The 19269-nt window shown below is 34.1% G+C and overlaps 5 protein-coding genes across 5 annotated transcripts in view; all 5 read left to right on the top strand.

Annotated features, from left to right (window-relative positions):
• The window catches only part of Cpsf5 (cleavage and polyadenylation specificity factor subunit 5), a 10853-nt gene extending 9086 nt beyond the window's left edge, over positions 1 to 1767 (top strand). Inside the window, exons 4-7 of the mRNA XM_080159164.1 lie at positions 16 to 101; positions 613 to 715; positions 1079 to 1156; positions 1317 to 1767. Coding sequence (XP_080015290.1) covers positions 16 to 101; positions 613 to 715; positions 1079 to 1156; positions 1317 to 1382 — 333 coding nt within the window. The 3' untranslated portion in view covers positions 1383 to 1767. The remainder of the gene's footprint in view (positions 1 to 15; positions 102 to 612; positions 716 to 1078; positions 1157 to 1316) is intronic.
• MED18 (mediator complex subunit 18) overlaps positions 1 to 19269 on the top strand; it is a 550858-nt gene that overhangs the window by 163339 nt on the left and 368250 nt on the right. The window lies entirely within an intron of this gene.
• Positions 1 to 19269, top strand: part of LOC145317859 (uncharacterized) — a 266488-nt gene that overhangs the window by 163327 nt on the left and 83892 nt on the right. The gene's annotated exons all lie outside the window — the stretch shown is intronic.
• Positions 1767 to 9328, top strand: LOC145317875 (formylglycine-generating enzyme). The gene is made up of 8 exons (XM_080159152.1): positions 1767 to 1873; positions 2782 to 2873; positions 3296 to 3384; positions 5099 to 5203; positions 5667 to 5759; positions 6062 to 6147; positions 7553 to 7614; positions 8246 to 9328. Exons 1-8 carry the CDS (start codon positions 1779 to 1781, stop codon positions 8707 to 8709), a joined length of 1086 nt encoding a protein of 361 aa, XP_080015278.1. The 5' UTR covers positions 1767 to 1778; the 3' UTR covers positions 8710 to 9328.
• LOC145317873 (chitinase domain-containing protein 1) lies at positions 9244 to 19239 on the top strand. Its single transcript, XM_080159150.1, has 11 exons — positions 9244 to 9423; positions 9914 to 10060; positions 11192 to 11308; positions 11704 to 11772; positions 12281 to 12370; positions 13022 to 13125; positions 14535 to 14628; positions 15299 to 15435; positions 16638 to 16761; positions 18058 to 18180; positions 19109 to 19239. The coding sequence occupies exons 1-11, from the start codon at positions 9244 to 9246 to the stop codon at positions 19196 to 19198; spliced, it is 1275 nt and encodes a 424-aa protein (XP_080015276.1). The 3' UTR covers positions 19199 to 19239.

The raw sequence follows: 19269 nt of genomic DNA, 5'->3' as shown, positions 1-19269 counted from the left end.
TATTTTTGTTTTTAGTGTGAAGGTTTGAAGCGTCTGATGACAGAAACCCTTGGCCGGGCTGAGACCAACAGCAATGAGTGGGTCGTTGAAGACACAATAGGAAATTATCAACATAAATACTAATATTATTTACGTTTAGTTTGTTCAGTAGTAACTCTATAATTTATGTCTATTTGAATGTGTAACTAAGCATTGGTTTTCTTCTATACACAGCCAGCTTAGGCCAGGTACAGGTTTACCTGAGCACGACAGGAAAACTAAATAGCAGGGATGCTCTAGGAAGATATCGTAATTATGAAACCTGGCCTAATATACAAATACATGTTTATTTTAAAGCGTAATTTCGCTGTTATTTACTTTTCTGTAAGTTTCCATAAGTGTTGAGTCAGGATGGTTGTGGAATATACGTGAATATTATGACAGGGGAAAAATTGTCGTTCAATCAGTATTAGATAAGGGTATTGCGTAAATGGGGTGGATAGGGGTATCAAGATTTTAGCCAGCTTCGAGTATCACTTTATTATGAAAATCTGTAGCTACATCAAAGTAATAATATATCGATTCTTTTATCTGTACCTGTATGAGCATAATGTTGATAATGCCTGCCACAGGTAACTGGTGGAGGCCAAACTTTGAGCCCGCTCAGTATCCCTACATTCCCCCTCACATCACAAAACCAAAGGAACATAGAAAGCTTTTCCTGGTTCAATTACAGGTAAATACCTATACATTTGTATATTCATAAAAAGGACGCGCACCAACTATTCTATTCCCTAACAAGGACAAAAATCAACACATGAGGCTCCGAATATTTTCGTTTATTGGCTTTGGGTATTAGGACTAGAGCAACTTTTCTCAATTTTGCTAATTTTAAAGACTTTTGCCGCTGCCGCTAATGCCGCGGACAAAACTCAATGAAAATAATTAACACGATTACTAGGTATGAGACAACAAAACTCATATTGGACAAAATAATTTTGGATTTTAATAAAAATCATTTTATACATACATATAGAAACTCTACTTAGATATTTCTTTGATAAACTCTATAAACCCTGTAATGTAACTATTATTTCAGGAGAAAGCCTACTTCGCTGTACCTCGCAACTACAAGCTCGTAGCTGCCCCCCTGTTCGAGCTATACGACAATTCTCAGGCATGTGTGTCAACAATTTTTCAGTGAACTTCCGTAAATTAGAAAGATACCTACTTTAGTTTCTGGGGAATCGAGGGGTATCAGTTTGTGTCTCTTAGAATATATTAACGAAACATTATACGGATCTATTAAACAAAATGTTGACACCCATGATTTGCAGGGTTACGGACCGATCATCTCAAGTCTGCCACAGGCCCTCAGCAGATTCAACTTCATCTACATGTAGATGGAGATCAATGACGACGATTATGACCAACAAATGCATTTTCCCCCCAACTTCTTAATTCTAGGCCTCAAGCTTTTTAGCTAAAAATATTAATAGATTTTTTTAAAAGTAGGTAAACAAAATTTCAAAAAAATAATGTTTTCTTTTTTTTCTTTGTGCTTTCAGGCTTGTCGAGTGTTCACTAATCCTAATAAAAAGAAGATATGTCTCAACAGGGGAAGATTGTAACCAATATAAACCATAACATTCTTGATTCAAATTAATTCAAATCTTTTTTGTTGTAAATATTTTTATGTAAAAATCAATGTAAACAAGATTGTCATGGTTTCACTTTTTCAATATTTTTGTTTCCCATTTAATAACTTTTTTTTGCATTTTTTTCAGATGTTGTGAAAAATGTTTTATTTTATTTTTATAGTTTTATTGGCGAGCTTAGAACCTGTGATATTAAATACTGAAACTTGTAATGTAGATAATAATGATATTAACAGGTTTGAAAATTTTCTTAGGATAAAAGCTACTCTATAATTGGTTTTCTCGTATTCATTCGAATCCGGTGGATAGGAACCGGTTCTCATCCATACGAAAAAACTATGTCTAGCATCGTATTATATCCAGCTTTCTACGAATATAAAAATGTACAATCATAAGATTAAAACCACTTTTTTTAGCCGGTGTCTTCGGCACCTCGGGGCTAAAAAAACTAGTTTTAATCTTATAATTGTACATTTTATATCCGCGGAAAGCGGTTTATAATACGATGCGAGAAATAACTATTCTGTCACTTGTTCTGTTTGTGTGCTACATTATAGTGATTCTTTACCCGAGGCATTAGCGTAAATGATAGCGCCTCTGCTTGCTGACGGATACGAGTCTGTTCAATGCCTTGTCATACAAAAAACGTGAAAATGGTACCTACAGCTGCAATATCTAGCATGTAACTCTAATAGTTAGAGTAAGGGGAGGAATGCCTTGTCCCATAAAATTAAACAATCGCAACTTATTACCATTCACAGTTTGGACTTTAATACAAAGGTTGGTTGTCTGTTGGATGTTACTTAACCTAATATCTTCTAGTGGAATTAATAGCCCCTTAATTCTACCTTTATAACTTTCTGACTAAATATTCAAATCAAATGTTGACTTTTTGTGTACAACCAGCAAGAGCCATGAAACTGAACCGGGATGTATTTTTAAAGAATTTTCTTTTCTACCTGTTCTAACTTTCTGCCTAAATATGCAGTGAAAATGGTGGCTGTGGATGTGGAGCCAGCAGGAACCATGAAACTGAACCTGTATAATTACTGCCTAAATTTTCATTGTAAATGTTGGCTGTGGATGTGGAGCCAGCAGGAACCATGAAACTGAACATGTTATAATTACTGCCTAAATTTTTCAGTGAAAATGGTGGCTGTGGGTGTGCAACCAGCAGGAAGCATGAAACTGAACCTGGAGGTGTTTGGAGCAAAGAACACCAACATATAGACCAGGGACTAATACTTTAAAAAATTGTTAACTGTCGATAATTACCTGTCAAAGTTAGTTCTGATTTTTACTCAGAGGGAGGAAGGGTACATTGGACTATAAATTACAATGATATCCAAAGTTTTATCACTACCTTATCTTATTCGTTGGCTTGAATACTTTGAGATTTGTATTGAATTTTGGTGGGTTAGTTTCAAACTAGTATTGTCCAACATTTTCAACCAATAATTTTATTCTACTTAAGGGGTAATCATCGTTGGGGATACATATTATTTTACGTCTATCGTCTTATCCCTTAAGATCCCTATTTTTACACCTTATACTTATTTTATCCCTTTCTTAATAACTCTATCCCGGAATAATCCAAAGTAAAAAAGTATTAGGTATCTCTTGGAAATATTGAAATCAATTTAAGTATTAACCATAGGAAGAGGATTCTAATAATTTGGGACAGCTGTCTTTCGAGGGGATGTCTTTTATCAAAGGAGGCACCTTTAATATTGGCACAGACGAACCAGTATGTTATATATTTTCCACCGCTTCAAAACCGATAAATATCCGTTGGATTAGAACCGGTTCTAAACAAAACTAAAAAGTCAAGAATAGCATCATATACAGACAATTTTCCTCGAATGTTTATGTAAAAGTCATAAAATGTATATAAGTTTTTCTTAGATCCGAGGGGCCGAAGTTTTTATCTTATAATTTTACATTTTAATATCCGCGGAAACTGTTTATAATACGGTGTGATAATAACAATTATTCATCGAATTTTTCAGTCACATTACATTCACGCAACTTTCCCCTGGTTGTGAAAGAAGAGAGATCATTGGGTGGTTTTGTATGATATAATTTAATTATCCTATTCATCTGATTTCTGGAAAGACTAATTATAGGAAAACAATTAAGCGAGGCATCTATATAATCAAATCATAAAAATGAAAGTATGTTCTTTTACTTTATCCTGTTCTTACGCAATTTTGCAACAAAGTTATGTAAAATTTTGTTTAGACTTAGAAATTAATGTCCTAATCATAAATTTTTTACACTCTACAAGAAATATTTATCGTTTTTTTTCCGTCCTTCTGAATTTAGAGCTTCGCTTTTATGGATGTTGTCATTCTTGTTTTTTTTCTCTAGGTGTTCCTAGCTGACGGAGAATCTCCCTCCAGACCTGTGACCATCAGTCATTCTTGTTTTTTCTGTAGGTGTTCCTAGCTGACGGAGAATCTCCCTCCAGACCTGTGACCATCAGTCATTTCTATTTTTCTGTAGGTGTTCCTAGCTGACGGAGAATCTCCCTCCAGACCTGTGACCATCAGTCATTCTTGTTTTTTCTGAAGGTGTTCCTAGCTGACGGAGAATCTCCCTCCAGACCTGTGACCATCAGTCATTCTTGTTTTTCTGTAGGTGTTCCTAGCTGACGGTGAATCTCCCTCCAGACCCGTGACCATCAGTCATTCTTGTTTTTTTTCTGTAGGTGTTCCTAGCTGACGGAGAATCTCCCTCCAGACCTGTGACCATCAGTCATTCTTGTTTTTTCTGAAGGTGTTCCTAGCTGACTGAGAATCTCCCTCCAGACCTGTGACCATCAGTCATTCTTGTTTTTTCTGTAGGTGTTCCTAGCTGACGGAGAATCTCCCTCCAGACCTGTGACCATTCTTGTTTTTTTCTGTAGGTTTTCCTTGCAGACGGAGAATCTCCCTCCAGACCTGTGACCATCAGTGATTCTTGTTTTTTCTGTAGGTGTTCCTAGCTGACGGAGAATCTGCCTCCAGACCTGTGACCATCAGTCATTCTTGTTTTTTTCTGTAGGTGTTCCTAGCTGACGGAGAATCTGCCTCCAGACCTGTGACCATCAGTCATTCTTGTTTTTTCTGTAGGTGTTCCTAGCTGACGGAGAATCTCCCTCCAGACCTGTGTGACCATCAGTCATTCTTGTTTTTTTCTGTAGGTGTTCCTAGCTGACGGAGAATCTGCCTCCAGACCTGTGACCATCAGTCATTCTTGTTTTTTTCTGTAGGTGTTCCTAGCTGACGGAGAATCTCCCTCCAGACCTGTGACCATCAGTCATTCTTGTTTTTTTTTCTGTAGGTGTTCCTAGCTGACGGAGAATCTCCCTCCAGACCTGTGACCATCAGTGATTCTTGTTTTTTCTGTAGGTGTTCCTAGCTGACGGAGAATCTCCCTCCAGACCTGTGACCATCAGTCATTCTTGTTTTTTTCTGTAGGTGTTCCTAGCTGACGGAGAATCTGCCTCCAGACCTGTGACCATCAGTGATTTCTATCTGGACAAAGTCGAGGTTTCAAACAGAGAATTTGAAAAGTTTGTTCAGGCAATTTAGATAACTTGTGATTATTATTTTCCAGACTGGCTTCGAAACTGATTGATATCCACTGGTCTTGAACCGGTTCTCAGCCATATTGAAAATAATATTAATATAGCATCGTAATACAGACAATTTTCCACATTAAAATAAATCATAAACGTAAAACCAGCTTTGTTTGCCTGGGTACTATCTGACTCCTGGGGGCTAACAAAACTGGTTTAAATCCTATGATTATTTAATTTAATATCCGTGGAAAGCTGTCTGTAATACGATGCGATAAATAACTTTTCAATTACTGTTGGGTCAAAAGAGAGGGAGGGAACATTGGAGTGTAAATTACCCAAAGTTTTATAACAACATTATCTTATTTGTTAGCTCCTAACTTTGGGTACTTTTTTTGTTGGTTCCCATCTTGTAGTTCTCAAACTTTTCAACCAATAATTTTTGTTTACAAGTTATCATTTCCAAGGCGGAGGGATATGTCACTGAAGCAGAAAAATTTGGAAATTCTTTTGTAGCTGATTATTTTCTTAGTGAACAAGTTAAGAAAGAAATTGTGCAGGTTTGTAATATTAACATGATACTATACTATTTCCAGTATGGCTTTGAAACCGATTGATATCAACTGCATTAGAACCGTTTCTCAACCATATTAAAAAATCTGAAATAGTCCTTTATCGCATCGTATTACAGACAATTTCAAACTTACACACACATTCAGATCTTGTTACTTTTTGATAAGAAAAAACTGTATGTTTCCCTAGGCTGTGGCTGCAGCCCCCTGGTGGCTGCCCGTGGATGGGGCTGACTGGAGACACCCAGAAGGCAAGGACTAGCACCTGGATAATAAATATGTTTCCCTAGGCTGTTGCTGCAGCCCCCTGGTGGCTGCCTGTGGATGGGGCTGACTGGAGACACCCAGAAGGCAAGGACTCGAACCTGGATAATAGGCAAGGATAATTAACTAAAGACTTCGAATTTATAGGCGTACAAATTCTTATTTTTTGTACTTGCACCATCCCAATCCACAAATATTATCATAAGCGCAGTGCCTACTTAGTGCTTTTTAAAGGTGAAGCCTTCTATAATTAAGGTCGGTCTGTACGTCCGTAACAGTTAGCTCTTTTAGTATATTTAGACATGTAAGAATTGTTCTATCGATTTCAATTTTGCATGATGATTCCTTTAACAGTTTGGTACGAGTTAGAAAGCGTAGCAACTCTATAATTCGATTGTTATCAGAGTCCGTAATGCTAAATATTGTTAGCTTGATTAATTTTTCATGCAACATTGTAATTTTACAGATTGACAGTATTTTTTAGCATTTGCAGCCCATATTTCTCAATGAATTATTAAAAAATGTATATGTCCTTGTTCTCTATAGATTTCCACATAAGTAGATATAAAAATATTTTTTTTTACATCAATTACCAGAAGAGATTTTTAGAGCTAAAGTTTTGAAAAAGTGGCTGAGGAAAAAGTAACTTTTCGAGAAAAATACTTTTTTTAAGTGAAATGACGTGTTTTCTTCACAATTTCAATACTTTTTATAAAACTTAAATAAAGATGTATCCAAGAAACTTATTTCATGCTGAAAGCACTTTTTTCACTTGTTCTAAAAGGCATTTTTAGAATAGTGTAAATTGCAAAAACGCCCTTACACAAGGAAAACCTATAAAACATAGTATCAGATCAAAAGTTTACATAAACAGAAATCAAACACTTTTTATTTTATTAAAATAAGTTAAAAAACCAAAAAATACAGCTAAAACTTTTATTTAACAATTTACATGATTTTTATATGTCTTTAAGTAATTTGTATGAGAGGGCGTGAATTTAATGGGTCAAAGTAGCGCTAATCCTTCCGGTTGTAAGCATAAATTGGGGAGGGGTTCATTCCAGGTCATATTAAGAAGTAGGGGATAATATAAGGTTTGTGGGTAAATGGTTATAAGAAAAATGCATTAAATAAAATTTTAAAAAGTAATTTTTTATATGTAAACTAACATTTTTTAATGCAATAATAAATGTATCAATTGTAAACTTGCTCTTTTTTCTTATTTGTTTTTTAATTGGTTGAAAAAAAGTAATATACTAATAAAAACTAAGAAATATTTACCAATATCCAGTTTCTCAAGCACTTTTTCCAAACTTTGGCTTTAAAATTCTCGGCTGTTAATTGATGTAAAAAAATAATTTGATATCCTCTGATGTGAAAATTTATAGAGAACAAGTACATTTGCATCCTTTAATATTTTATTGAGAAATATGGGCTGCAGATGCTAAAAAATACTTTTTCGAGGGTCATACTGTATATTAGGCATTGATGAAGTTAGTTATCCTTGTTACTGACAGGATGGATCATCCTGTCCTCCATGTTTCCTGGAACGATGCTGTCAAATATTGTACCTGGAAAGGTAATTTTGATTAATAATTGTAATATAAAAATAAATTGCTTCTTGTATGCCATTTGGTTGTTAATTTGCAACAAAATATTTGGATCTATTGCAGTACACTGAAAAATGTACCTGTTCATGTCTTGCCAGCACGTCGTTTTGAGCTGCATGAGAAGGCCTGTAACTGATCTGAAATAGCTAAGATCGAATGATGTACTGTAAAGCTTCACTGAAGAAACACGGATAAAAAAGCACTGCGATGTACTGTGCTGTATTGAGTAATGACTTTTCTAGATTATTTGTAGAACTTTTTTTTATCATTTATAATTTTTTTCCGAGCATGATCCACAGTTTGGCCGTTAGCAGCCTTTAAAGTTGAACTGCACTAGATCCAAATAGCTTGTTATTTACCTGTGAACTTACGAATATGAGCTGCAAAATTTGACATCCTTTCTTTTATTCTGATATAGCGACATAATCTAATAATTTATTATTTGTGTTATGTCTTGCTATTTTTGTTCAATGTTTTTATTAGGTATAAAAAGGCTTGAACTTTATAATTATTAGTTCATTATTACTAATCAAGCTTTTTTACATTTTATTTGCTTTTTTTAAAAAGTAAATGTATAAAGGTTGTATTTCAATTATTAAGGAAAAAGACTGCCAACCGAAGCCGAATGGGAAACGGCGTGCCGAAACAACAAACAAAATCGTCTCTTCCCGTGGGGCAACAAATGGAACCCCAAGGGCGTATTCAGGGCCAACATTTGGACGGGTACCTTCCCTCAAATTAACACCGCTGAAGATGGCTACAGCGGGACGGCTCCCGTCGACTCCTTTCCGGTGCAAACCGACACTGAGCTACGCCATATGATCGGCAATGTATGGGAGTGGACGACGGATTGGTGGACCGTTCGGCACGAGCCGTCGAATTCAGTGGAGCCGCCGGTCAATCCAACCGGACCCGCGGCGGGAACGGATAAGGTAAAGAAAGGCGGGAGCTTTATGTGCCACAAGGATTACTGTTACCGGTACCGGTGTGCGGCCAGGTCGCAAAATACGCCAGATTCCAGCGCCTATAACCTGGGTTTCAGATGTGCGGCCAACGCTAAATAGATTATTATTTAAAAAATTTATGTACTCAATTTTATTTATATTTTTATTGCCTATTTTATCTTTATTTTATTGCATGTAGACAAAAAAGTTTTTATTTTTGAAGGTAATGATTGCCTTATAAAGTTTTATACCTACCTAGTATTGAAGGAAAAAATATTTTAAAATTAAAAGCATTTAATATTCTAGTATATTTTCAATTACTGTGATTTATAACTTACTTCAGTAGGTAAAAATGTAAATTGTTAAGATTCCAATGTGGTGCTATTTTTAAACATGTCAACTAAACTTTACTTAATAGGTATTTACATTTATTTTATAGATTTTTTACTTCATATTTTAATTTAAACCTTAATTAGTGATAAAAACCATGGCATTTTTACTATATTGTGTTTTGTAATTATGGATATATTATTACTTTGATGTTGCACCAGATTTTCATTTACTTTCATTTACTCTAATAAAGTGATGCTCGCAGCGGACTAATAACAATACTCCCCATCCAGCCCTTTTCGTCATTCCCTTAATTCCTACTGGATGAACGAACTGATCAAAAATGAGGTCCACGATATTTCCCCTGTCAACATATCCACGTATATCTTATATCCATTAATTTTGCAGATGGAAAAATGGCGGGTTTACCTAAGTGTTGTGCTGTTAGTAGCAAGTATTGATCCAAATTTTGGTACATTATCAAAATCAGACAAAAAACATAAGGTTGGTACTTTTTAGTAGCGAAGCTTCTCTATAATATGGGTTGGGACGTCTGTACGTCCATCAATCCGTAATGGAGTGTTGTGCTATTAGTAGAAAGTATTGATCCTAATTGTGGTACATTATCAAAATCAGATAAAAAAACATAAGGTTGGTATTTTTTAAATACAAGTGAAGCTTTTCTATGATTAGGGTCGGTCCATCCGTCCGTCCTTTATGAATATGGTTAGCTATTTGCGTTGAATTATACTTGTTACAATTGTCCTATCGTTTGAAAACTTTGCATGATGATTCATATAACAGTTAAAATGATTCCAAGGACAACAAGATAAACTAAATCTAATCCTAAAACTGAAAGAATGCCCTTTTACTGTATCCTGTATTTACGCAATTTTGCAACGAAAGGCTTGGGGATGTAAGACTTTTTAGAATAAATAACAATCCAATGTACTTTCTCCCTGCTAATAAAAAAAATGATAAACATTTTATTCAGGACAAGAACAAATCAACGGAGCGGAGCGCCATACTCCCCCCTGGGCCCAATGCCGCGTCTGTGATGGACAGAAACCTTATCTCAGAGAATATTAAGGCTAGAGATGTTGTCGACCATCATGCAGTTTATAGTAAACACACAAAAAAGGTAAAAAATGATAATTTTCACGGATCTAATGGGAAAAGACAATAGACAACGAGTGTAAACAAAATTACCCCCTACGTACGTAGGTCCAATTTTTTCAGGGTTCGGAAGCCGCGCCTCAGCCGCGCATAAGCCTCAGTTTTAAACCTGCTTGTGAGCAAAAAAAAAATTTTTTGAAAGAAGGATTGTCTACTAAAGAGACAGTTTTATACATCCAGCTAAATTTTATAGTGATAAAATGACGATATCACTGAGGCTTACACGCGGCTTACGCGCGGCTTCCGATCCCTGAATTTTTTAATTATAAAAAATTTGGACACTCCTTGTTTAAAGAAATATCACCATGAACTCCACTGAAATTAGACATGACTTTAATTTGGAACGTGTTTCCTTTTCAGTATTGCTTCAAAACCGATTATTATCCGCTGGATTAGAACCGGTTCTCAGCCATACAGAAAAATCATATAAAGCATCGCATTCAGACAATTTTCCACGATTATTAAAATAAAAATCATAAAATTAATACCTAACTACCAATTTTAATCTTACATTTTTTTATTCAAATATCCGCGAACAACTGTCTATGATAAGATGCGATTAATAACAATTCTTCCCTCGTCAATTATTTATATTTTGAACTGAAAATTTTTGTGCATGGAGACGTGTTGGGGTATGTAACCCCCTAGAAAAATCATGGATATGATATTTCTAAAATCTTTACGTAGATTACAATTAGTGGTTGAAACGTTTTGACACTCAACTTAATGAACCAACCAATTAAAATTCAATTTAAGTCCTCAAAGTTGTCAAAGCAACGAATATCATATGAAAACATTATAATAAAACTTTTGGGACTAGTGTAATAAACAGTCCAATGTCCCCTCCCGCCCTGATTATCTTTATTATTTTGGGGTATGTAACCCATTGGAACAACCACGGCTAAAACTTTTAAGTAAATTGCGATAAGTGGTTGATACATTTGGACACTCAACTTAATGAACCAACCAATCAAAATTCAATTCAAGTCCCTAAAGTTGTTAAACCAAGGAATATGAAAACATTATAAAACTTTGGGGACTTGTGTAATAAACAGTCCAATGTCCCCTCCTTCCCTTATTATCTTTATTATTATAGAGAAATTTTGTGCATGGAGACGTATTGGGGTATGTAACCCCCTGGAACAATCATGGATATGATATTGCTAAAACTTTTGGAGCTAAGTTCTCCATGATTTCTCCTGTCTGGCTACAGGTAATAGTTCACTTTATCCATTGAAAATTGAAATAGACATAAAAAAATATTCTTATATATAAGCTCCAACGGCTACGCCTCTAAAGGCCTCTAGAGGTACTTGTGGTGGGGAAGAGGGCAGTCTACCCCCCATTTAGATTTTTGTTTTATAAGGAAAGATAATGGGTAATTTTTCTTTCTTTGCGATTTCTCTTGAGAGGTTAGTTGAAATAGTTAAAATGTTTCCTGGACCTTCACTTTTAAGGAGAACCATATCACAGTGTTTTTGAAAGCAACTTGAAATTAGCTTGGTCGATAGACAGAAAACATTGGGTTTATGAAAACTTGAAGATGATTAACCATCATTGTCCTATCCCTTCTGACTTTAAATAACTTGAGCTATTGTTAATGTTTAGGTTACCATATCAAACAACGATGATTTTCTAATTGGTGGCACACATGATGTAGATCAGGGGTGGATACAGGTATATTAATAACATTTCTAATTGGTGGCACTCATGATGTAGATCAGGGGTGGATACAGGTATATTAATAATATTTCTAATTGGTGGCACTCATGATGTAGATCAGGGGTGGATACAGGTATAATAATATTTTCTAATTGGTGGCACTCATGATGTAGATCAGGGGTGGATACAGGTATAATTGCAGTAGCGTAGCTACTCATTATTTATGTTGTCTGTGGGTCCATATATAAATCTACTAGGATAACAATTGAATTATAGGATATACGTGGGATTTGTCCTCAATTGAGCTTGCTAATATATACTTCATTTATTGGTTAGTTGAGTTCGCTTATCCATTAGGAATGGAGGGGATTGGGTAAAGGGGGATTGATATTTTAGCCAGCTACTAGTCTAGTTTTACTTTAAGATAGTACATGATATTCTGTTGTAAGATACAAGTAATAATAAATACATTGTGAGACAAAAATAAAGAATTGATGTATTTAATCCTAATCTTATTTGTCAGGAAGTGAGAAAGCAAGGTGCCAAAATAGTGCCTAGAGTTTTGTTTGACCGCTGGACGGGACAAAATTATGTCAGCTTATTCCAGGATAAGGTGAGGCTTGTAATTTTCTATTCGAGGTCGCGGGTTCGATTCATAATGAAGACGATAATATACATTATGATATAAATATTTCAAATCAATTTCCAGTATGGCTTCGAAACTGATTAATATCCGCAGGGTTAGAACCGTTTTTCAACCCTAATGAAATATCATGTATACCATCTTATTACAGACAATTTTCCACTAATATTTAAATAAAAATATTAATACCCGATTAATATACGCGGAAAGCTGTCTATAATGCGTTGCAATAAACAACTCTCCATTCTTATTTTTAAAATCAAACGTTCTATTACCCTATAAAATGGATAGAAGTAAGCTGCCAAATTCTGTTAGGGAATATTAATAATTTTTAAAAAAGTATTTTGTGGGACACCCTGTATTTATTTGTTATGTCTATAATACGAAGTAGAACAATGTCTGCTCGTCCATCTGTCTAAAGCTTAAAATCTAGGAAACCGCTGAACTGATTGTGCGCTACTCTTTAGGGAATATAGCTACTGGACATGCGCCGGTTTTAAGCAATATTCCTGAGGGGTGGGACAAAACTGGAAATCTTTAAAAAAAAATTGATCAGGAACATGTAAATCAAACAACACCTTTTTGTTCATTTTCTAAACTGACAAAATTATTTTTCTGTAGGATAAGCAGCAAGCCTTGAAGGAGTTATTGTTAAACACAGTGGAACAACTCAAAGTTGATGGAATCGTCCTGGAGTTTTGGTCCCAGCTCGGTGGGCGTGCCAGGTATCTATCTATCTATCCTATCCTAATATATAATAAATTTTGTCTTTTGTAAGTGAGATAAAACAATAATTAATTATCGCATCGTATTATAGACAGCTTTCCGTGGATATTAAAATTAAGATTAAAACCAGTTTTGTTAGCCACGATAGGTTGATGCTCTGGCTACCAAAACTGGTTTAATTTTTTTAAAAATTTTCTTTTAATATTCGTGTAAAATTGATAATTAGATGCTATACATGATTTTTCAGTATGGCTGAATAAAGGTTCTAATATATAACATATACAGCATGACCCTCGAAAAAGTATTTTTAAGCATCTGCAGCCCATATTTCTCAATGAATTATCAAAAAATGTATATGTTCCTGTTCTCTGTAGATTTCCACATAAGTAGATATAAAAATATTTTTTTTTACATCAATTAACAGCTGAGATTTTTTGAGCCAAAGTTTTGAAAAAGTGGCTGAGGAAAAAGTAACTTTTCAAGAAAAATGTTTTTTTAAAGTGAAATGACGTGTTTTCCTCATAATTTCAATACTTTTTATTTAACTTATATAAAGATGTTTCCAAGAAATTTATTTCATGCTGAAAGCACTTTTTTCACTTGCTCTAAAAGGCATTTTTAGATTAGTGTAAATTGCAAAAACACCCTTACAGAAAGAAATCCTATAAAAAATAGTAGCAAATTGAAAGTTTACATAAACAGAAATCAAACTCTTTTTATTTTATCAAAATAAGTTAAAAAACCAAAAAGTTACAGCTACAAACTTTTATTAAACATTTAATAATCTAAATGATTTTTATGTGTCTTAGATTAATTTGATAAGTGGGCGTGAATTTATTGGTAAAGGTTGCGCTAATCCTTCTGGTAATGAGCATAAATTGGGGAGGGGTTTATTTAAGGTCATATTAATAAGTGGGAGATATTATAAGATTTGAGGGAAAATGGTTATAAGAAAAATGTATTCAGTAAAATTTGAAAAGTAGTTTTTTACATGTAAAAGTAACGTTTTAAATGCAATAAAAAATGTATCAATTGTAAACTTGCTCTTCTTTCTTATTTGTTTTTTAACTGGTTGATAAAAAGTAATATACTAATAAAAAACTAAGAAATATTTAGCAATATCCAGTTTCTCAAGCACTTTTTCCAAACTTTGGCTTTAAAAATCTCGGCTGTTAATTGATGTAAAAAAAATATTTTGATATCCTTTGATGTAGAAAATTATAGAAAACAAGTACATATGAATCTTTTAATATTTTATTGAGAAATATAGGCTGCAGATGCTTAAAAATACTTTTTCGAGGGTCATGCTGTATTAACTGGGTTTGAAGCCATACTGGAAAAAACTTTAGTTAAAAGAAAACATAATAAAATATATTTTTAACTTACTTAAAACCAATTTTATTTTTAGGCCTCAAATTGGGACGATAGTTAAAGACCTTGCACAGGCCTTTAATTCCAAGAAATATGTATTTATTCTGGCTATACCACCCCCACTTTATCAGGTAATATTACGCCCTTGTGTAATATATTCAATATAACTTATAAGTTAACTATGTATCAAACGCTTTTCTTAAGTCTAAATAACAAAATATTAATTTTATTGTTTCTTATACAGCTGGGATCTTAAGGGTGAAGACAATGGACGATAAAGTTTATGAACTTACAAACCTTATGATAAAAAACAAAATTACTCATTCTGTAAATTAAGATCAATGGTTGAAAAGTTAGACACTGATTGTTTGAACCAACCAATTATTATGAAATAAAAGTATTCAAAGTTTTAAAGCCAATTAAAGAGGACGTGTTTATAATACTTTTTTTGTACTAGTATAATTTACTGAAGATTGTTTCTTACGTAAAAATTACTGTGTAACAGTTTCCTGTTCTTATTTAAACATTCCTTTAGAGCAGGGATATAACAATGGCCGATTAATTGATATACGTTCCCAATGTTAATGCACAAAATTACCTCTTTTATAGATCATAATTGGTGGTTAAAACGTTTTGACACTCTATTTAGTAAAGCAACCAATCAAAATACATTAGAAGTTCCCAAAGTTGTTTAGCCAAGGAATAAAAAAAGTTATTATAAAACTTTAGGAACTATTGTAATAAACAGCCTATTGTCCCTTCTCCTTCTGCCTTTAGAGAGTAATAGAAATTTTCTTGTAGGATGACATAGAGGGAATGTTTTTAGCAGAAGACTTTACTAAGCTGGCAGAAAGTGTGGATTATTTCAGCCTGATGACATATGATTATAGTTCCTTGTCAAGACCTGGACCTAATAGTCCTATCTCATGGATAGAGAGGTAGGTGTAGTATGATTATAGTTCCTTTTCTAGACCAGGACCTAATAGTTCCATCTCATGGATAGAGAGGTAGGTGTAGTATAATTATAGTTCATTGCCTAGACCAGGACCTAATAGTCCCATCTCATAAATAAAGAGGTAGGTTTATTATTTTTGTAGTGTCTACAGACTTCCTGTTAATTATAGAATAGAAATGCTGATCTTACCATAAACAAACCAATTCTTTAACTGTAATCACTTTATTTATTACTTATAAGCAAGTTATTATCATGTATTTAATCAAATAGATAGCAATGAATAATTATATGTTATACCTATAGATTATAACCTATATAATCTAAACCCCAAGTACTAAGATTAATAGACTATAACCTATATAGTCTATACCCCAAGTAATGAGATTAATGAGCCTTATCCGAACGCTACTGACGAGGATTTACCTACAAGCCAGCAGCAATAAAACCCCTCAGCGAACACTTAGTTCAAGCCGAGGAAAGAGACCTTGCCAGTAGCAAGATCAAACCAAAACTGAAGTTAAACCCCTTAGTATTTTAGCAAGTTAGATTGCAAGCAGCAGCTTGCAATCTTTTATAACAGCCCCCCCTATGGTCTTTGCCCTTGTTTAGCTGTTTATTTATTTTAATCCATCCCACAATATAAACATCAATGCTGACTAATATATTGAATGGAGTGTAGCTCCCCTTAAACCCACATACCACATTTTTCAATTAAATCTGATATTCAGCTCTTAGAATACCATAGCTATTTTATATTTATACTATTTGCTTCTCCTCTAGCCTCTAGGAAAGGCGAGGGACGTCAGGTAAATAGCCAATAGCCTAATCCACCCCAAGATATTTATGATGCAACCCTAAAAAGTACAAACTATTAGGACCAACAGTTCCCAAGATCTATGACAAAGAAAAACCTTACTACTTTATACTAACTATAGGATAGACTAATCTAACTATAGGATATTTGATGATAAACTAAATTACCTCTTTTTAAAAAAAAAATTTCAAGTTGAAGTATAAGTTTGAAACCGACCAATCAAACAATGGTTGATGAATTGATTTACACACCCAATTATGATACACAAAAGTCCTTAAAGTTGTTGAGCCAATGAAGCTTTGGGGACTAGTGAAATAAATAGCCCAATGTCCCCTCCTTCCCCCTGAAATAAAATGTATTTATTTATTAAGGTGTGTGAAGCTATTAGATCCAGAGGCAACGCATAGAGACAAGATTCTAATGGGATTCAATTTCTATGGGTTTGACTATACTTCCCAGGGTGGGGGGCATGTGCTTGGTAGAGATCTTATAAAGGTTAGTGCTAGTTATTAAAGTTTAGCCATTTTTTTAACTATTCACGAAACCTATCTCCACATAATACTCTTTGTTGCTCCAAAATGTTTTCAAACGGTTCTAGCCGCTAGTTGCTGGTACTAGAAATCTAAAAATGTTTTTTTTGTATCATTTCGCATGATTCAAAGCAAAAATATGTTTTAAAAAGTTGATTCCTACATAATTTATGGCAGATTTGCCCTAAAAAAAAAGCCAAAAAACGGCTAAACGGCTGAGCCGTTACTTATTCAACTTTTTGTTCGATTTAGGGAAAATAGACCTACCAAGGATTCATGTAAAATTTCAGATCGAAATTCGAATTCTAAGTGCCATCTGCTCTCTGATTACGAGATGGTTGCATTAAAAAACCCCCTCTTAGATGGATAGATATGTAGTTTTAATTTTCTTTCGTAGATAATAACTCCAGTGGGGTTTTGTTTGGATGGAATTATTATACTTTTTAGAAGGGGTGTTAATATCTTAATATTATCCTTCCTTACAGTGAAAGTACCAATCTCTTTTTTCAAAATGGCCTGAAACCTGACCTTAATTATATAAAGATATCCTACTATTTACAGTACACTAAGTTCCTTCTAATTTTTATCTGACATACATCTACCAATAAATATATAAGTATAGATGTATAACCTTGACAACTACCTGGCCCAAGTGGTGTGGACCTTTTTTTTGTCTTCTAACAAATAGCTTTCTGCTCTTTTGTAGGGACTTTGCTGTGATTATATTTCCTATACTATTGCCTGATATTCCAAGACCCAATTGAAAGTCTTCACAGGGTCCTCACCCACCCTTAGGTAGAATTACATATAAATAGTGCCCCCTCTATTGTTTTACTTATATTATTGCTCTACCTTTTATTTTATCCAAATGTCTTGGTTTCCTAGGATAACTAATTCTTGTCAATTTTAGTATTGGATTCATAATTACTTTAACCTTGCACCAGATTATCATGTACTCTAATAGAGTGAAACTTTTAACTGGCTAAAATAACGATCACTCTCATCAACCCCATTTACCCCATCCCCTCTCCTCATACTGGATAAACGAACTGTCCAATAAATGATATCCATGATAGCAACCTAAATTTCACATCTATTCTAGATTGATTGATTGATTGATTAGCCATAGTTTCTTAGGGTTTGGACCTAAGAAGTCATGGAGTAGGCTGAGACACTTTTGTATAGCCACTAGGGCTATCAAGCTCCACGTTCAAGCACATTATGACTTGACCCGCTATCTATTCTAGATCTATTATTTTAGTATTTGGAGAAGGTTCCAAGCACAAAGTTGAGCTACGCGCCGGATGCCGCGGAACATTTTATAGAATTTAAAGCGGATGGATATAAACATAGAATCTTCTATCCTACACTTTATTCCATACAGGTATGTCAAAATTGCTTTTATTTATCACATCGTATTATAGACAGCTTTCCGCGGAGATTAAAAAAAATTGTTTGCCCCGCGGGGCTTAAGGCCCGGGCTAAGGAAACTAGTATCAATCTTATGATTTTTACTTTGATATTCGTGGAAAATTGTCTGTGTTACGATGCTTTATGTACATGATTTTTCAGTATGGCTGAGAACTGGTTTTTATCCAGCGGATATTAAGCAGTTTTTAAGTCGTACTGGAAAATATTTTTTAAATGTCTTTTCTTCCAACAATAGGGAATTTGTCATAGAGATTAAAGATATCTTCTAAAATATAAAATAATCACTTTAAAAAAAGCATAAAACATGACAATTACCTGAATAAATCTTCCCTGAAAAGTACAGAAAATAGTACAGTTGTTTATTTTAAAAAATACTTTCAGTCATACCAAACGTTTAAAGCAGTAAGTTTATTTTTGTCTGAAGCCCAAGATCTCAATAAATGCTGAACTTTTAATTTGATTTATACTTTTTCGAGAACTTTTACATAGGAATGTTTAGCTATTTTTTAGATTTAAGCCTTGTGATGGTTTATGCTTTTTTATTCCCCCTATTCATAGTCTCTAGATGCTTGGGGCTCAGCCACTAGTATGTTAAATAATAAAAGGCCGTATTAGGGGCTTTAATTAAAAAAAGGCACAAAATATCTCTAGCTTAGAAACGACTTAGGCTTGCAGTAAAGCTTGGTGTAGGAATAACTATTTAGAAAATTGCTGGGAGGGAGGGGACATTGGGCTCTTTGTTACAGTAGTCTCCAAAGTTTTGTAATAACGTTTTCTTATTCATTGACTGAACAACTTTGAGGACTTTCATTGAATTTTGATTAGTTAGTTCCTGAAGTTGAGCCTTCAAACGTTTCAACCACTAATGTTGTTATATTTAGAAACGTCTGAAGCTTGCAGAGGAGCTTGGTGTTGGTATATCTATTTGGGAGATTGGACAGGGCCTGGACTACTTCTATGATCTTCTTTAAAACCTAACAGGATCTCATCTTAAGATTGCTAGAAGCAAAAGGGTTGTTCTATGAAGGTTATTTTGTCAAAA

This window comes from Acartia tonsa, chromosome 4 (assembly GCF_053477335.1).
Source record: "Acartia tonsa isolate MP-2025a chromosome 4, ASM5347733v1, whole genome shotgun sequence".
NCBI classification, from domain to species: Eukaryota; Metazoa; Arthropoda; class Copepoda; order Calanoida; family Acartiidae; genus Acartia; species Acartia tonsa.
Note: the sequence above shows the minus strand (reverse complement) of the source record. Positions and strands in the feature narration are given on the sequence as shown.